Genomic DNA, 17,276 nt, shown 5'->3' with positions numbered 1-17,276 from the left:
TAATTTGACTTGGGCTGCTCTTAGTTTGTGGATCTCTATCCTAGATGGTATAAATATCTTGAGCTATAGGACTTGCACTTGTATCTGTTCAAATATGTCAAAATTGATTGTTTTTTATCCCACAGAATGTAACATGTCATTGTGCGATGCCATTATTCCAACATGCAAACCCAATGAAAAATTAGCGGTAGGCTACCACCCCTTGTCCTGCTGTCCACAGTACCGATGTGGTAAGGGAAATACAGAAACACAGCTACTGGGCCATTTTCCACGCTTGTATTATGTGTTGTAAGAAAATTTGCCTTACAAGTTGGTTTGATTGTTAGAAGAATGGGACATTGTAAATAGCACCAGGCAATGATGTATTTTTTTGCACACTCTCCAATATTTTTTTGTTTGCATTTTGTGTCACTTTTGATTTACAGTCAATTTGGGGTATTTTGTTTTACTTAGTAGATGAAGAATATCTTTTCTTTATCTTTTTAGTATTGTTTCTGTGACTCTTTTAAAAATGCTGTTTATTGCACATCCTACAGAATGTGATCCTTCAGTTTGTTTCAATGCTTCCCAGCTGGACTGCAGAGAAGATCAATTTATTGTTGAAGCAAAACAGGAAAATCCTTGTTGTTTCTCTTATGTCTGCGGTAAGAAGCTTCTAATATTTTTATGGATAACTAAGGAATAGTTAAGTATTTACAAAAGCAGTCTATAGTTCTAAACCTAATAACTTAAGCCAGGAATTTTTGGAGAGGTCAGTGAGACTTCACACAGGTAAGGCTGACTGGAGCATGAATTAGTCTTGGGGTTTGGAATCTTATTTCCAACATCATTTTGAACATCATACTTGAACTTTGTTACATTTTTATATTTCAATGTCAGTCCATAAAAGCTGTTATCCAAGTAACAAACATTATATGACTTGTTATATAGTCTATTAAATAGAATTCACATGTGCTAACTATTGAGTATTTAAAACTTTATAAATGTCTAATTCTTTTTAATTTAGTTTGTGAATCCTGCATTGAGCCTGTTCCCTTGTGTAATGAAGGGGAAATTCTCACTGTAGACCTTAATACCATACATTACTGTTGTCCTCATTACTACTGTGGTGAGTATGTTGGCAGTTCAATATGTTACCAAATTTAGTAAAAATGACAGACAGTGTGTGTGTGTGAAGATTTCTTTGATTCAGCACTTAGGGTGGGCTTCAGATAGAGATTAAGAGATCTAAATGAGGGTGTCTGCACTTGAGATAGTTTCAAAGTTCTTGGTTTATTCAGTGGTGGTCTAACTCAATGGAGTCTGGAGAGGTTATTTAGTTCACCAGACAGCATATAGCTACTTTCAGGGTGATCTAAATACGAATACATTAATGTGGAACTGAATCCCATCCTTGGAATATAAATATGCAATTGTTCACATTTTAAAATACCTGTAATAAACCAGCTTCCATCTTGTTCCCCTGTTGTACCATTCATTAGTCTTTAGGCAGTTTCTTTGCGCTTTTAGCTTTTAAGGGAAGGATTAGGCCAAGGGTTTCAAGTACTGCTGGGTTGACTACTATTCAAAAAATGAGGATCCATAAGAAAAATATTTGCAGTGTAATGTAGTCTCTTTGGTAGCCTCATAAAACACAGAAGTTGTGCTATATGTTCTTAAGTAACGTCTACAAGTGTAACTGCTTAATTTAGATTAACTCTTGTCCTGTTGCGGTCTTTGGGTAATTTCAATTAATTAAATTGTCTTCCAGTAAGTTTGGAGCTTAGTCATTTTTAATTCAGGTGGTTCCATGTTTTGGTCCTTTCCTTTTCCTAGCACTTGCACCCAGGTGAAAGTTTCCACAAAGGCATTTGGCACTGTTTTTGCCAAATTCTGGCAGGTAGATGTTAGATCTTAGTATGTGGTCTTCTTTCAGAGTCCCAGTAAGCCACCTCCGATAAGACAGGCAGGTATTTTCTTATTCGAGTCATCCCAGGAGGGCATTTGCTCCCTGTTGTCTTACAGAAATGCGCTTTACAGCACATTTGTAGCCGAGAGGAAAAAAAACATGTTTTCCAAAAGCTGCGATTTTAGTTGTCTTTGGTACTAGTTATCAGCTTGAGTGACTCTGAAGTAGCAAGAATATTAAATGATTCCTGTGTGATATTTTCTGAAAATTTAAACATGTTCTAAGGCAACTAAAACCACTTTTGAAAATCTTTGGGTTTTTTTCAGTTCCAAATATAATTCAGATGCTTAAGAAACACAATAAAAATGTATTAAAACTGTCATTATTTTAATAATAGTTTATCAAGAGAAATATAAGCTGGAAAATTCAAACAAAATTTGAGTACATTCTCATACATGTCTTTTCCCCCCATTTAGTTTGCGATGAAAATCTTTGTCCTGAGCCTCCTATGAATTGCACAGATGACATGACACTTGTGAAGGAAAAAATACCTGGGCAGTGTTGTCCAGAATGGCACTGTGGTAATTATTGCTTTATTCCTTCGTCACTGCTGTTAACAAAAGCTAACGGTTAGCTAACTAATACCGTTTTCTTGTTCTCAGAATGTAGCTGTGAAAATGCCACTATGCTGACCTGTAAATTGGTAAGCACTGTCCTTTAGATATTTTTATTAATGGTGTTCAGCCCTCTTACTCCTCCCTTTCCATTCCTTGTTTCAATTAGTTGTAAAGGGCGATGAAGCTGAACAGGGACAGGCTGGGACTGCCTCCCAGTCTCCAGCCCAAGCATGTAACTCCATCAAGCGTCTGCACAGTGTTGTCAACTATTCCTTGGGGAAATTTCACTTTGTGTGTTTTAAGATGTCAAAGAAGAAAAGCAACTGTAATATTACTCTGTTCAATGTTGACTCAAAACAATATGCTGGGAAGGTTTCCCAAGTAAATAATTCCCAACCATTTTTAATAATTAATGAGGAATGAGCTTTATGATCATATGTATCATCTGGAGAAATGTGTTATTTTGTTAATCATTTATACTTTTGATTAAAATAATTTAACATTATTGAATTTAGCTGATATGAGAAGTCATAAATATTTTGCTCCTCACATACTTTCTTGTAATAGGATCTGGATCTGGAAAATCATTATGAGTGAATGTTCAAACTCCCATTATTACCATAGTGACAGGGATATTTTCGCTATCAAATGCCTGTAACTTGTCCTTGTCTTCCCCTTATGTGAAGACTGCATGATGTAAGGTCTAAACAGGAGTTGCAAATTTGAATAGCTTTCACCTGTCTTTTAGAAGAAAATTTGTAGAAGGCAGTCTTTTGCTAATATTTTTATTATTGAAATAACTTTGTATCTCAGTAAAAATTGCTGTTTAGCGACTCTGCTATTCATGTGCATTCCTAGAGAAAATGAAGTGCTTTGCTCCTGTTTAAAGAGATAAACACATTGAATAACTGAAATGTGCTACTGTTTCTTGAGTACATTGCAATTCTTCTCTTTTATGAAAGCAGGGGTGGAAGTGATGAAAGTAGTATTTTACATTTTTAGAGAAAAATTGTCTGTTTAGCACTATATGTAATTGTGTATGACTTTGCAAACTTTTTTATCTTTTTATACTCAGGGAGAAGTTAAAAAAATAGATAGTGTTTCCAGTGCTTGTGGATGCACTCACTACATTTGTGGTAACTTTTTCATATTCCTAGCTGGTTTGTTTTAGTTTTTAGTAAAAAGGGCACGCAAAGGAAGCAGAAGTAGGACCATAATAACCTTCTCAAATGTAAACGCTCTTTTATTTTGATTTTATGGGTGTCTACCTAGTTATGCAATTATGCTCTCTTTTCTGAATATGATGCTTTGTCTGCTAACCCATCCATTTTCTGTCTGTTCTGGTGGGGTGTAGGAGTGTCGTAAAACTGTCCATGCTTTCAGAGTGAGGGACGGTCTCTCTGGTGAGAGGCAGATAGGAAGCAGGTTGTGAACCTTAGCTGAGTGTGAGCAGTGCGACTACTCCTAGTCCACTGTCGAGCACAAATGAGACAACATCTCACACCAGAGCAACAGACCTGTCCAGCCAGCACGAGGGTAGGTACCAGTTAAGATCAGACCCCTGCTTCCTTCCCGCACGCAGCTATACCATGTAGACTAGATTTCAGCTGTACTGTGCATGGGTGTGCTTGAGGTACGCTGCAATCCTGACTGCAGCCCAGGCTAGACTACCTCCGGGAGCAAAGCATGCATTTACAGTACAGCTTGAGCATATTACTGTCCCACACGTAATTGTAGACATACTAGCTTAATTGACAGAAAGGCTACATTTTGTGGTGTGCAGAATAATTCATATAGTGTACTTAGCCCAATGTTAAATATTAGAATTCTTTAAAAATAAGAACAACAGAGTTTTTTTTTTTTTACTTTCATGGTAGGAACACTATCCGTTTTAGGCAGTTTTGCATTTTGTAGCATTTTCTTAAGGTGAATTATACCTCCTCCCCCCCTTATTTGGTAATTAAAACCACAAACCAATCAAGTCTAAAAATTAGAATACTTTTACAGAGCGTGGGACTTTGCCCTACTTTTGTCTTTACAGCGATTTCGTTAATTTGCCTGATGATTATTTTTTTTTTTCCCTCTGGTAACATTTATTTCTTTTGGTGTTAGAGAAGGATGATGTGTGCATCTTCCAAGAGGTCACAGTACTGAATCCTGGACAGTCAGTGATTCAGTACTTGGATGGAGACCTTTGTTACACTGTACAGTGTTTACAAGAAAGAGATCAGAACACGGGATACAATGCCATGCATTTTACAATGGTGAACTGTTCCCAGCAATGTGAAGCTGTGAGTATTCTTAAAATACAGGAATGATGCAATTTGTGAGCACAATGACACAATTAGGATAAAAGTCAAAGTGAAGACTTTTGCTAGTCCTGTTTGCTCAGCAAGAACTTGAGAACTTAACAGTGATGATGTGTATCGTGTGTCCCCAGGATTATTTTGAGAGGCAATTTCTAGCAGCATACATAAACATATCCATCCATCCATCTGTACATTGTTTCTCTTGGTACTTTTCGTTTCAGAAATCAATGAATTTTCATATACTGTATGTTTAAAAAAAATACTTGTTTTTTTCTCTTTTTGCTTTCCTTTCTTTCCAGCATCAAATATATATTCCTTCCTCCAGTCACCATACTTGTTGTGGTACCTGTCAAAACGTGTCCTGCTCTTTTCATACTGAGAATGGAACACTAATTGTGTATGAGGTAAGTGCCTCTAGACAGAGATAGAAAATAACTATAATAATATGATAAACAGGTGTCTGACAGTCCCTTCTTAGTTAACTCATGCTGTGAGTCTTGTTTCATACCTCCTTACTGCTGGTTACGTACTTATGGACTATTTATGGTATATAATAGGAAAAAAGCGTGTTGATTTAAAGACCTGCCATTTCACACTAGGTGAATACCTTATTTCATTTTATCGGTTGTAATATTTTCTACAAAGATATGCGAATGTCATCATTTACTTAAGGCTGCATATGCTCTAAGTGCAGGGTAGGGTGCAAATTGTAACTCTAAGTCATACACTGTGATTTGGATGCGTTGGGAGCTTCCGAGTCCACATGAGGACTCCTATGTCCCCCTCTTCCCAGGGCCACTCTTCTCCTCATTCTGGTTTCTACAGAAAGGAAGTGTGCAAACTGAAGCACTGGGGTCAGGATCCTGATGGTGTGTTCCAGCATCCACATGCAAGGAAATTTAGATGTGGCCATGACTTGGTTCATGCTTCCCATTGCTTTTGGAGAAAAAGAAACTATTGGAGTCTTTTTCTGGCACAGACCCCTTTTGTTCTGCACTAGGACACCCATGCTGAGCAGCATGCTGGAGACTAGAGCCATGGCTCCAGGCAGGAGTAGCCACTGGCAGTTAGAGGATGGTTTTGCCTTTGCTGCCTGTGGGTGGTCTGCAATAAACTTTCCACTCCAGCAGGTACTACAGTGTGAGGGCACCACTTCTACAGACATTTGGGGTTGGAGATAAAGCTGAAGTGTTTTGTCTTTCCTGACAATGGTTTCGTTCTATGTATTCAGGAAGGAAGCACCTGGAGCTCCAACTGCACCAACTACAAGTGTGCAAAGACTGCTGCGGGGGCTATGATACTGGGATCAAGTGTTGTCTGCCCCCCTTTTAATGACACTGAGTGTACAAAGGTTTGTACTTGGGGTGAGGTAAGTGACAATAACTGATCTGGAGTCTGGCTTACAGTTGACAGTGCATGCATACCTCATGTACTTTCTTTAAATTAAAAAAGTGGTAAGTAAAAACATGAAAGCAAGCAATTTACTCGCTAACTTTACATTGTTTTCTATGTTCCTGCTTGCTTTTTGACTAACAAAATATCTGTGAGGAGTATGAAAGTTTGTTTGGGTCTTAATGATGACTGCTTTTAAAATATTGTGGAATTGGAATCATGCTTGACGTACCACTATATAAGGTTCTAATCACTATGTCTTACTTTGGTTTGGAATAACACTTTGCCAAGTTCACAGTACCCATACACTAAATAAATTGGACCATGCAATTCAGAAATGCTACATATAAAAGTGGGCTATATTAAAAATTCCTTAAGTTGTGCAAAGCTTAGAAAGATGACAGAGTAGATATAAACTTTATCTCTCAAACTAAACTTTGTATAACATAACAAAAAATATCTATCATACATGAAAGGGTATCTACCTACATCATATATCTAAAAATATAAATTTGGCATACCCATATAAACGGGTTTGAAGAATGTGGATGCTTCACGTACATTACATATTTGTTTACAATTTCATTTCTAATTTAAGACTTCTCTAACTTCATAATACTTGCCATAATTCTTGCACTTGCAGTACACCATATATTTAATATAAGCTACAAATAATAATAAAATAAATATACATGTAGAGAGGGTAAGTACCATTGCTGCCTTGACTACAGATTATAAATTTAGCACAAATTTAGCACAAGTCCTACTTATCCATTGCATTTGTTTAAAAAAGTCCTTATTTCTTCCAATCCTGAAGAAGGCATTCTATCTAAATTTAACGCCTGTTCTACTTTCACTTTATGCTCAAGTTTCTTTCTTGGAACCTTTTTGTCACCATATATTAGGATCTTTCCTTAGTAATAATGGTTAAGATTTTAAAGAATGGAGCCCTAAAATTAACTTCCCGAATCAGTCTGGCCTGTTTTTCAGAGATGCTGAGCATAGACTTGAACCAGTAGCCAAGGAGAAAGCTCTTCTGACAGGCAGCTCAGGATAATTTATGAATATGGATTTAAGAGGCTGAGTTTAAGTGCTCATTTTAGAAGTTCTTGAACAACTTATTCAGTAATTTTTCTGTAATGAGATAAAAAATGCATGCTAGCATGAAAAGATGGAAGCTTAAAAATGTCTTTTGTCTGTTGTTATCGTAAGAGTGCTCTTTATGGTCATTTGTCTGCTTGATATGCAGTTCTGGGCTATGCACTAAAATTGTGGGCACGTGTTTCTCGCTTGCACGGATTGTGACAGATTCTGACAGCCTCTCTCTCTGTCTCTCTCTCCCTCTCATGCTCTCTTTTAATTTCAAAAGGACATTTTCTTCTCTTTCATACATTTTTTACTTTCTAGCTAACAAGCAACTTTAGCAGAAATCAATAACAAAGACTATAATTGAGAAAAGGAATTGAGCACACCAATGGTTCTGAAATTCTGCAGTTAATGTTCTCTTTCAAAAGCATGTGTGTGTATATATATATATTTAATGTTGTAAAAAGCTACTTATTAGGTATTCATTTTCTCCTTGCCATATGATCAGTATAAATCCTTTTACATCATCAGCAAAGTTGCACACATTAATTTTTTAAACCATCCTAATAAATCTCAGTGGTCGGGAAATAGATGGTAGTGGATGATATAAAAAGATACTTATCGAAACTAAGTGGCTTATTCAAAGGAGACTAGATCAGCTCAGATAAGCAGTGGTAAGTTCATTTTCAATATCCAAGGCTGTAAACAGTTTGTGAACCAAACCTTCAGCTGATACATACCTGTGTAATTCTCTTGATTTCAGTGATACTATTTTGTATTAGTTGGACATCGCTAGAGCATGGAATGTCTTGAGATACAATTCACCTTTGCATTGAGCACAGTCTTTTTTGATATATTCTCCTTTTTACTTTCCTAGAATGGAGGAATTGTGCAGACGTATAATGATGGCTGCTGCAAGACCTGTAAGTGATGAAGGCTGCAATATGTGCTAGTTTGGCTTTGGTTTTGGAGGGCTTGGTTTTTAACCTCAGTTGCTGGGACATCAAGAAGAAAAAAGCATGCAGTCCTCCCCCAAATCACATTAAATTTTTATAGTTACCTAACTACTCCTATTAAAAGGTCTTGCTTCATTTGGCTGCTGACTTGGTGATTTTTAACATTATTGTTCTGGAGTATAACCAAATCTCTCCAAATATAACCTGTGGAAGATGAAAAGTTATTTTGATTAAAATAATGAAAACATTCTCTTTATTGCTAAGCTGACACCAAAATATTGCCTATATAATTTTCACCATAAAAGATAAGGATTTTCCCCCTAAAATTGATTCATAATTTGATGATGTTTTGAAATACGTCTCCAAATTTACCAATTTATTCTGTATCACTAGTATGTATTTTCTAGGGCCAAAATACTGGAATAATATTTTTTTTTTTTTTAAATCCCAAATGAGGAAAATTAAAGTAATACTGACGTTAGCAACCCTTATATAAAATTTACTTTTTAATATCTGGGAATACATTCACATTTTCTGAGTGTGTAACTTTAAAACATGATGAATTGTGATGCAAGCTTATATAAAGGCTTCATAATTTATGCAATTTTAAAAGTCAGTTGAGAACAAACTGATTTTCTCTGCAGTTTTGACTAGGAAAGGCTTTATTACCAAGGTATATAATTATGTATACATAAAAATAAAACACTGTTGTGTAAAACTAATTGTGTAGAGCAAGAACTTGTTGAATGCCACAGAAAATCCTCCCCCCTCTTTTTTGACCTTTTTTGTTTTCAACATTAGAGTTAAAATATATAAGCAAATTAGTCTTTGGAAGTTTTTTAGACAAACCTTTACTTAATAATATTGACTAGGAAGTCACAGACTTATAGCCATATATTGCACAGTTATTAAATAAAATTCAGAAGTGCAATGTATTGTAAATAATTCAGCGATATAAGGAGAAATATTCATATTTATCAAATACAGAACAATACTCAAGTTTCCAAGTTATGCAAAGCTTTGAAAGTCAACTGCAAGTATTGTTGTTCTATTGTATCCAAAACATAGAAAATAAAAGCTATTTTAATACAACAGAATACTTTTTTTTTTGAATGAGAATCAGCATAGAAAAGTAACACACCAGAATTGTGCTAAAATCTTACTAATCAATATTCTTTCTCTAATGAGATAAACTATGTTGAAAAATATTTAACTAACCCCCCCCCAATTAGGTTGGCTTTATTTAGAAAATTAGTCTAAAGAATTAATGGCTACTGGTTTTCTGTTGACCAGGAAGATTTATAATTTTGGCCATATTCTGTGGCCTCAGAAAATGCATCGTTATACTTCAGAAATACTTGCTGAGGTGGCTGCTAAAAAAACAGATGTAATTCATGCAATGATATGCTATTTTATTTTTATTTTGTTTTATTTTTAACTAAAAGCATGTGCCCTGGATGAAACAGTTAAAAAGAGTACTTACAAATAGAGCTTGCAACACCTTGGGGTTTTAATGGGAACAAATAATCTTTCTGAAAGAGCTTGATTCAATGCATGCAAAGTGAGTGCATATATTTAATTCTTACCTTGCCATAGAGAGACTCATTGCAAAAGTTTGGTTTACAAGGAAGCATCATTCCAGTTTTGTGTTAACCAGAGGAGTAATAAAGTTTAGGCCGTCTTTAGCGAGACTCGAAGCAGCTGCAGAGTTTCAAAATTTGGAAGACTAACAGGAAAGCTCACCATCTTTTGCTAAAAGAAAAATTGCAGTTGGCAGTGTAAGAATTAATGAAATGTCATTTATATAAAAATGTTTTTATTTCATGAGAAACTTACATTCCTAATGATTCTGCCAGGTTCTGGATTGGGTCTATTACCCTTTGCCATTAGTCCAGTAGTGCCTACTGATAGTATTAATTGTGAACCAGGTATTATTTTTAATAATGTATTTTCTTTTTTTAATAATAGTGTAAGCACTGCTTGATATACACGTATAGCTGTCACCACCATTAAATGTTACCATGCAGTTAATGGTACTGGGCCTGATACCGAGAGATGCTGATCCCCTGTTGCCCTCCCAGATCAGTGGTTTTCTAAAGCTTCGTTAGGGTTCACTGCTCGGCACCTGTCAGAATTAGCTTCATCCACTTATGGTATATGCTGCTGATGGTTCTTCCTCCTGTTCATTTCTCAAATTGGTTTTAATATGTGAACTTACTGTACAGGGGAGTTGTCATAAGAAATGTTACTTTAAAAAATATCTTCATGCTGAATACTGTTACCAAAAGATTCTAAATCTGATCCCAGGGCTCTGAATTTAATGACTGAATTGTTTTTGCCTTAAAATAGAGCAAGAGTGTGCGTTACTGTCTGGTCTCACCTTTGCAGATAGGGATTTATGCTGTATTTCTTCTTTGTCACAAATAACATGTTTTAGAAAGTAATGAAAATGTTGGGGGGGAGGGTGGAATGTACAATTACAATCACGCGTTAATAAATACTCTCTACACCAGAAATAACAGAATGTTACAGAGCTGTTGCATTATGATCATAATTCTTTGCCTTTAAGAATAGGTAAGTCACAGAAACTCCTGCCTCAAATAAGGAGTGAGTAAAAAAAGCACACCTGATACTGAATGCAGATCTTCTTGACAGCTGTAGGTGGGAGAGAGAAAAGTATACCAGCAGAGTTTTCATTGGACATCAGCACCTTATACGCTGAAATGTCATTTATGTCTCTCTAGGACTTATAGAAGTACAAAGATTGCGTTGTCTACACGTATTCATGCTGGCAAGCGCTTTCTGATGGAAATATCAGAGGACTTCTTTTTCTTAAGTGTTGCTGAGGAAGGAAAACCAAGATGCTGTAGGCTAACAGCTTCCATCATTCAGCAATCTGCTAGTTCACTAACAGAACCTTGTTTGATCCTGCAATGTGCAGATTAAAATCTAGCTGTACTCTGCAGCCAGCCTAATTTTTAAATACCCACTGGAGCTGTGGTTGCCAAATATCTTGGTTACTCAGAGCTCATTTATCTTATGAAAGTGCTCACAAGCTTCTGGGGAACAGAAAAGTTGTTCTTTTTGTATACACACAACCATGAAGGCATGTGCTGAAGGTGGAGAAACTCTGCTGAATATTGCTTATTATTTGATATGCTGGATGTACAGAATGGTTGCGCAGGAAAACTAATAGGTGATTTTGATGGGTAGTGAAATAGGAGATCTAAATAACTGCCATTACACACATAGTAATAACAGTCTGATATGGAGTGCAGCATGAAAGATTGTACGTTTAATTGTTTCACTATTATATTATGATTTTTATTATGTTAAAAATGGCTTTGCACTGTAGAGCTTTATTTTCCAAATAAAAGAAAAAACCTCCTATCAATATCTCCCAGAATGTACTTAAAAATGCAGTATTTCCCTAATCCTAGATCCGTATGCTGACTCAGTGCTACATGCTTCAGTTCTGGTGGTAAAAACTGCACCATATTTAGCAAATATATGCATCTCTCTCTTGCAAAGCTTCCTTGAAGGACATCTTTCTCAAAAATATATTGAAATTATACGGTTCTATTTAAATTCTAAATATTCAAAATAGCACCATGGTTGTACTCGCATTCACAGCTTTACCTTATCAAGTGTTAAGTTCTGAAAATTTTCTAAAATCAGAATCAAAATCTTGTTTACATTCAATATTCCGATTAAAATAGAATTAATTCTAACACTATTCAAAATTACTTGAGACATCTTTTTTCTAATTGCTTATATTTATCTTGCCATATGTGCAATTTAAAATCATATTAATATTTTAATATTTATAAAATCTGTATAGCTTAATGGGCCACTTGATGCCTCATACGAATCCAGCTATAAAATCGATAGTTTTGCACAGGAAGTATTTATTAATATATGAGATTTTTTTCTAAAAAAATATTTAATTATGGAAATAATAGTTTCGATGTGTACATTATTGTAAACAAAGTATAATTATTAAAATTATTTTAATAGTTTCACTTTTTTAGTAGCAGATACAGTACAAAAAGTGTATTGATTCAATATGCATTTTCTGTATTTTATCAGGCAAAAAGGAAGAAAGGATTTGCCAGAAAATGACAATCAGGACAACCATAAGGAAAAATGACTGTATAAGTCAAAGCCCGGTAAGCATAAAAGACCTGTGTTTGATGCTGGGCCTATGGCATACCAAATCAAGTATTAAGAAGTGGGTTATAGCTATCAACAAGCAACAAAAAATGCTGCTATCTTCTCAAAAGCAGACCTTTGACCCTAGGAATGTTATCCTACTTGTAAATGGAGTAAAATTAGCTGTTCCTGTGGCTGAAAGACTGAGCCCTCCTACCTGGAAAAACATCTGGCTTCAAATGAAAAGTGCACAGCAGAATTGCTTGTAACTAACAAAGGCATTGAACTCTTCACCATGAAATAGCATCCCACTCTAAAAGAGGAGTAGAAATGCTTCCACTTAGGATGTGATGGAAACACTGCTGCATTCCTCTTTGAAGACCTTTACTCTCTGGGTGTCTTCTCCTCCACATAGCATATGTCTCCATATCATAAATTCATGATCCCGTTTATTTATGGGCCTACTTAAGACATCTTATTTCTCAGCTTTGGTGTAGCCCCATCTACAAAACCCAGGACATGTCTGAGAGGCAAATGTGCTTCTCACGTAGCACTTAAAAGAGAAGCAACCCACACAATATCTCGAGAACTCCAAAAGGCCTCTGGTAAGAGTCTGTTGAAGAACCTAAACAGTCATAAGGGAAGAGGCAAAATATCATCACAGATTGAAAGCTGAGCAGTTTAATTTCCGTCCTGATAGAAGGTCAACAGTGACATGCCCAAAGTTTAATAGTAGAAGTAAGAGTGTGTGGTGTATTTATTTCATTTTAGAAGAAGGGTTGGTAATGAGGGAGTATAAATATTTAGATGAAATTACAGTTTTTTGCCATAGTTAAGAGGAGAGAAGACTATGGAGAGCTTCACAGTTACTTCAACAGCCTAGGTTAAGGGACAGCAATATGACAAAATAAAGACATTGTATTGACTAAAGCAAAGAATATTAAACAGAAAGATTTAGTCAAACCTGATAGGTTTTTCAGCTAGCTGAAAAGGACCTTGCCCTTGCATCCAGTTCTGTGAAAACCTCTGTTAAATGCTCTCCTGCAGACGGAAAGGCTAACTAAGAGTTATGACACTTGGGGAATAGGATGGGGTGTGGAAACGAACTCATTCTAGTGTCTCTTAGGAGTCAATGGTGCATTACTATTGAGGGTGCTCTGTGCAGTTATGGTCCCTCTACATTGCTGCAGAACTAGAGAGGGTTCAGAGAGGAGCAACGAGAATGTTGGCCAGGTCATTCCATGAACGGCACAAGCCTTCCTTTTTATGACTTTCTATTGTAGATTCTTTATCTTTCCTTCCCCCTCTACCCACCTTCCAAACAGACCTACCCCCATCCCACCTCCATCCATATTACAACCCCCTTTACCCAGTATCTTCTTGTTCCCCATTTCCTTGATGGCTGCCAACCCTTCCCACAGTCCAGATTCCCTTCATCCAGAAGTACCTCCAGATTTTCATGTCCTCAAAATCTCTATTCATATCCTTAGCTCCACCTCCTTTCCTCTCCAGCTCCCCCACTGCAAAACCCCTGGCAATCTATTTCAATCGCATGATTTTGGTCCATCAAATGGCGGTATCTGCTATGGTTGGTTTGGAACTGCATACATGTTTTTTTGCCAGATTAATGCTGTCAAACTGTGGATAGGGCTGACTATGGTTACATTTAATTAATTAATAACTGAGATTATTAGTGCTTAGGACAAGGGCTTATTTCAGGAAAGCTGTAAGAGTAACCTTTTGGTCCAATTTGTTTTGGATATGGCCCATTTGTTCACAGGCTGTTTGGAAGGGAGCGGATCAAAGCATCTTTCATACTCCTTACTTGCATAAGAAATCAGATTTAAAACTATCACAGAAGGAACTAGATCTAGTATGGCTGTTCTCAATTTCCCAGCATATCAACTCCATTTAAGGTTTAATTAAAAAGTATCAATTTCTTTTCTGTCAGAGTATCAGCTAAGAAGACTCTTCACACAATGTAATAGTGAGAGAAAGCTTTGCTCTGCTGAAGTCTAGAGCACAAATAATTTTATAGCCAGTCTCTGCCCTTGCTGGTTTGTTAGTGCATCTACTTTTTGGATATATTTGTTACAGTGATAACACAGCTAATATTGGTGTGCCCTTAGTCACAAGCAGTATGAATAAGAAAGGGAGAAGCTTTTGCACTGATATGCTTTTCCTCTTGAACCTTCAAGGAGAATGATAGACTTTCCTTCATTTTGCTTAGAATTTAACTTTTCAGCAGTGAACATGAAAAGAACATGAATTTAGCTGTGCTGTTTTGAAGTTATTAATTTGTAAACTAGGGATTCGATTTTGGTATCCACAGCACAACACTTTGCTCAAGGTTAAGACAAAATACATGATTAAACAACCAAAAAAAGTTTAATTAAAAAAAAAATTTAAAATGTGTCTACACTTAGAATGAATGAATCTTAGGAGATAAAATAATTTTTAAGACCGGAGTCTTAACATTTTCTCTTACATTTTCAAATGTAAAAATGGGTTTTAATCACAAAGAAGTTTGAAACGTAATATCTTTATAACAAAATATGAGATGTCTAATTTCAGTTCTTATTTTGCTCATAGATAAACGTGGCTTCTTGTGATGGAAAATGCCCATCTGCAACAATTTTCAATGTCAACATTGATAGCCATTTAAGATTCTGTAAATGTTGTCGAGAAAATGGAACACGTAACCTGACTGTGCCACTACGCTGCTCAGGAAATGGCACTGAAATTATGTACGTCATTCAAGAGCCTATAGACTGCTCATGCCAATGGAACTGAACATTACTGTGGATATGATTTAATCTGAAGAATTAAAATGAGTTTCCTTTCACCAGACTCTATTTTTTGACCTTGGATGGCTATAGTACTCTGCAGGGGAAAAAAGAAAAAAAAAAATTCCTCAATTATGCTTTATAATGTAACTTTTCACAAATCTAGTGAAGAAGATGTTGTTTGTTGTTCTGCAAATTTTCTTTTTAAATATTGGCATGTGTAGAGAGAAAAACATAAATTCTTTTGAACAAGGTATAATTTATCCATCATTTATTTCTACTCAGTGGCTTTCTGATGAGCTGTTGAAAGCTGGTTAATGTCTGTACTTCCAGTGTTTTAAAATTTTGGATTGTGGCTACTTATCAAAGTCCAGAATTTCTCAGTGGTTCTTTTCCTTTTACTTGGAAACTTCCAGTTGAGAACCATCACTGGTCCCATGTTTAAATGGGTAAGCAGCATATTGGGGTTTTGAGAATGACTGAATTAACTTATTAAAAAAATAGTGGGTTCAACCGAAACATTTTTTATCTTGCTGAAAAGTTTATCTTTCATCCATTAAGCTGTTGTCAATGACTGGACTCTGCTTACACTGTAAGTCACTGAGAAACACCACGACCATGGTCTGTAAGTAACTGTAGTAAATCTCCAGAGCATATAGTAAAATCATGAGAGTGTCTTTAAACCTTAGACATTTATTTAATTTTTATATATATTATAAATATGAAGCATGACTAAGCAAAGGCTGAAGAGTTCAAACACTTGTGCCTTTATTAAAAATATCTAGAAGCTGTTTCTGATATGAAGGATTCTATTTTATATCCAGTTTTCAGTTTTCACAACTAAGAAATTGGCTGTCTACTGTTAGCTGTAGAATAAGATATTATGTGTATATATATATATTAAAAAAACAGGATACTGCACATTTTAACTATTCATAGTGGGTTTCTTCCTTTGTTTTCCAGTTTGAAGATTTGTGTTCAGTGTATTTTTATACAATACATAAAAATTGTTTGGTTTTTTTAAATATTGAGATTTGGACTATTGATTGAATTTAGGATTCATAATTTTTGAGTCCAGGAAAACAAAATCCAGGTAAAATATATGTTTTGAAGGGCTTAGGTGAGCTATTCATGTTCAATCAGGCTGTGAATGTGCATGATTCAGCACCTTAAGCTGAATATACTCTCCCTTTTATTAAACATACTACATAATCTTATCTTAAAATCTAAGAATAGAATTTTAGGCTTGTTTTTAGAAGATTACTTTGCTTTATAAACTCACTGAATGAAACTTGTTTAAATGATGTCAGTATTTTCCTTATCATGGAAACTGTTTCAGAATTAAAATTCTTGTCTGAAAGTCTGAAAACATTTTGACGCAGTTTTTATTTCAGGCTGTCATCATTTAATTACGAAAAGGTTGGATTATCACATTCGTTTATGCAATGAAAAATAAGCAACATAAAATTAAAAAACCTTAAAATCCAAGGCTATTTTGCTACTTTGTGTGACAAATCTTTAAACATTTGCTGTATGCAGTTTGAAGGCTTGTAAAGAAAAATAGTATATACAGTGAAATCTGTCTTTACTAACAAGACTGTCATCTACTCATCCATCTCCTTAAAAATAGTGACTTGGTTTAAAAATTAAAGAACAATCCATTGTATTATCAGTAAAATATTTAACCACTATAAAGAAATAGTGATCACCTAGCGATCAAAATAAAGTGCTGTTTTGAGAAAGCATATGCTTCATTTGCACGTTTTTATGATTTGTATGGCAGATATTTCAAGTCGTGTTATATACTAGGGCCTAGAACCAAAATATTCTCTGATATTGCTGCCAGAATTTGTGTACAGAAACTTTTCATGCAGGCCAGAAATGGAAATTAAATCAGAGGTAGAGCCGTACAGTTTGTGTACTCATGCAGCAAATTAAAAGGACAACTTTTAAAAGAAAAATTCATCCTTAGGGCCTTTTGATTTATTAACATAGAGATAGGAATCCTATATTTGCATCAAGAGAGTTTGGCCCAAAACTTCTTAATGAATTTAGCATTTGATGAATTACCTAAAGAACCTCCTACAAGA

At 35.4% G+C, this 17,276-nt stretch overlaps 1 protein-coding gene across 8 annotated transcripts in view; it reads left to right on the top strand.

Annotated features, from left to right (window-relative positions):
- The window catches only part of OTOGL (otogelin like), a 98,081-nt gene extending 81,153 nt beyond the window's left edge, over positions 1-16,928 (top strand). For 6 of the 8 annotated variants that reach the window (XM_052774511.1, XM_052774508.1, XM_052774509.1 and 3 more), the window contains 13 exons: positions 126-230; positions 537-644; positions 1,007-1,108; positions 2,365-2,469; positions 2,551-2,591; positions 3,581-3,641; positions 4,618-4,796; positions 5,114-5,218; positions 6,046-6,165; positions 8,170-8,215; positions 10,105-10,176; positions 12,338-12,417; positions 14,993-16,928. In XM_052774511.1, the coding sequence (XP_052630471.1) occupies positions 126-230; positions 537-644; positions 1,007-1,108; positions 2,365-2,469; positions 2,551-2,591; positions 3,581-3,641; positions 4,618-4,796; positions 5,114-5,218; positions 6,046-6,165; positions 8,170-8,215; positions 10,105-10,176; positions 12,338-12,417; positions 14,993-15,193 (1,325 nt within the window). In that variant the 3' untranslated portion in view covers positions 15,194-16,928. The remainder of the gene's footprint in view (positions 1-125; positions 231-536; positions 645-1,006; positions 1,109-2,364; positions 2,470-2,550; positions 2,592-3,580; positions 3,642-4,617; positions 4,797-5,113; positions 5,219-6,045; positions 6,166-8,169; positions 8,216-10,104; positions 10,177-12,337; positions 12,418-14,992) is intronic. The other 2 variants (XM_052774515.1, XM_052774512.1) reach the window with 1 other exon arrangement.
- The last annotated feature ends 348 nt before the right edge of the window (positions 16,929-17,276 follow it).

The sequence above is a fragment of the Harpia harpyja genome, chromosome 23 (genome assembly GCF_026419915.1).
Source record: "Harpia harpyja isolate bHarHar1 chromosome 23, bHarHar1 primary haplotype, whole genome shotgun sequence".
Classification (NCBI taxonomy): domain Eukaryota; kingdom Metazoa; phylum Chordata; class Aves; order Accipitriformes; family Accipitridae; genus Harpia; species Harpia harpyja.
The sequence above is the reverse complement of the archived record's forward strand: the minus strand, read 5'-3'. Positions and strand labels throughout refer to the sequence as shown.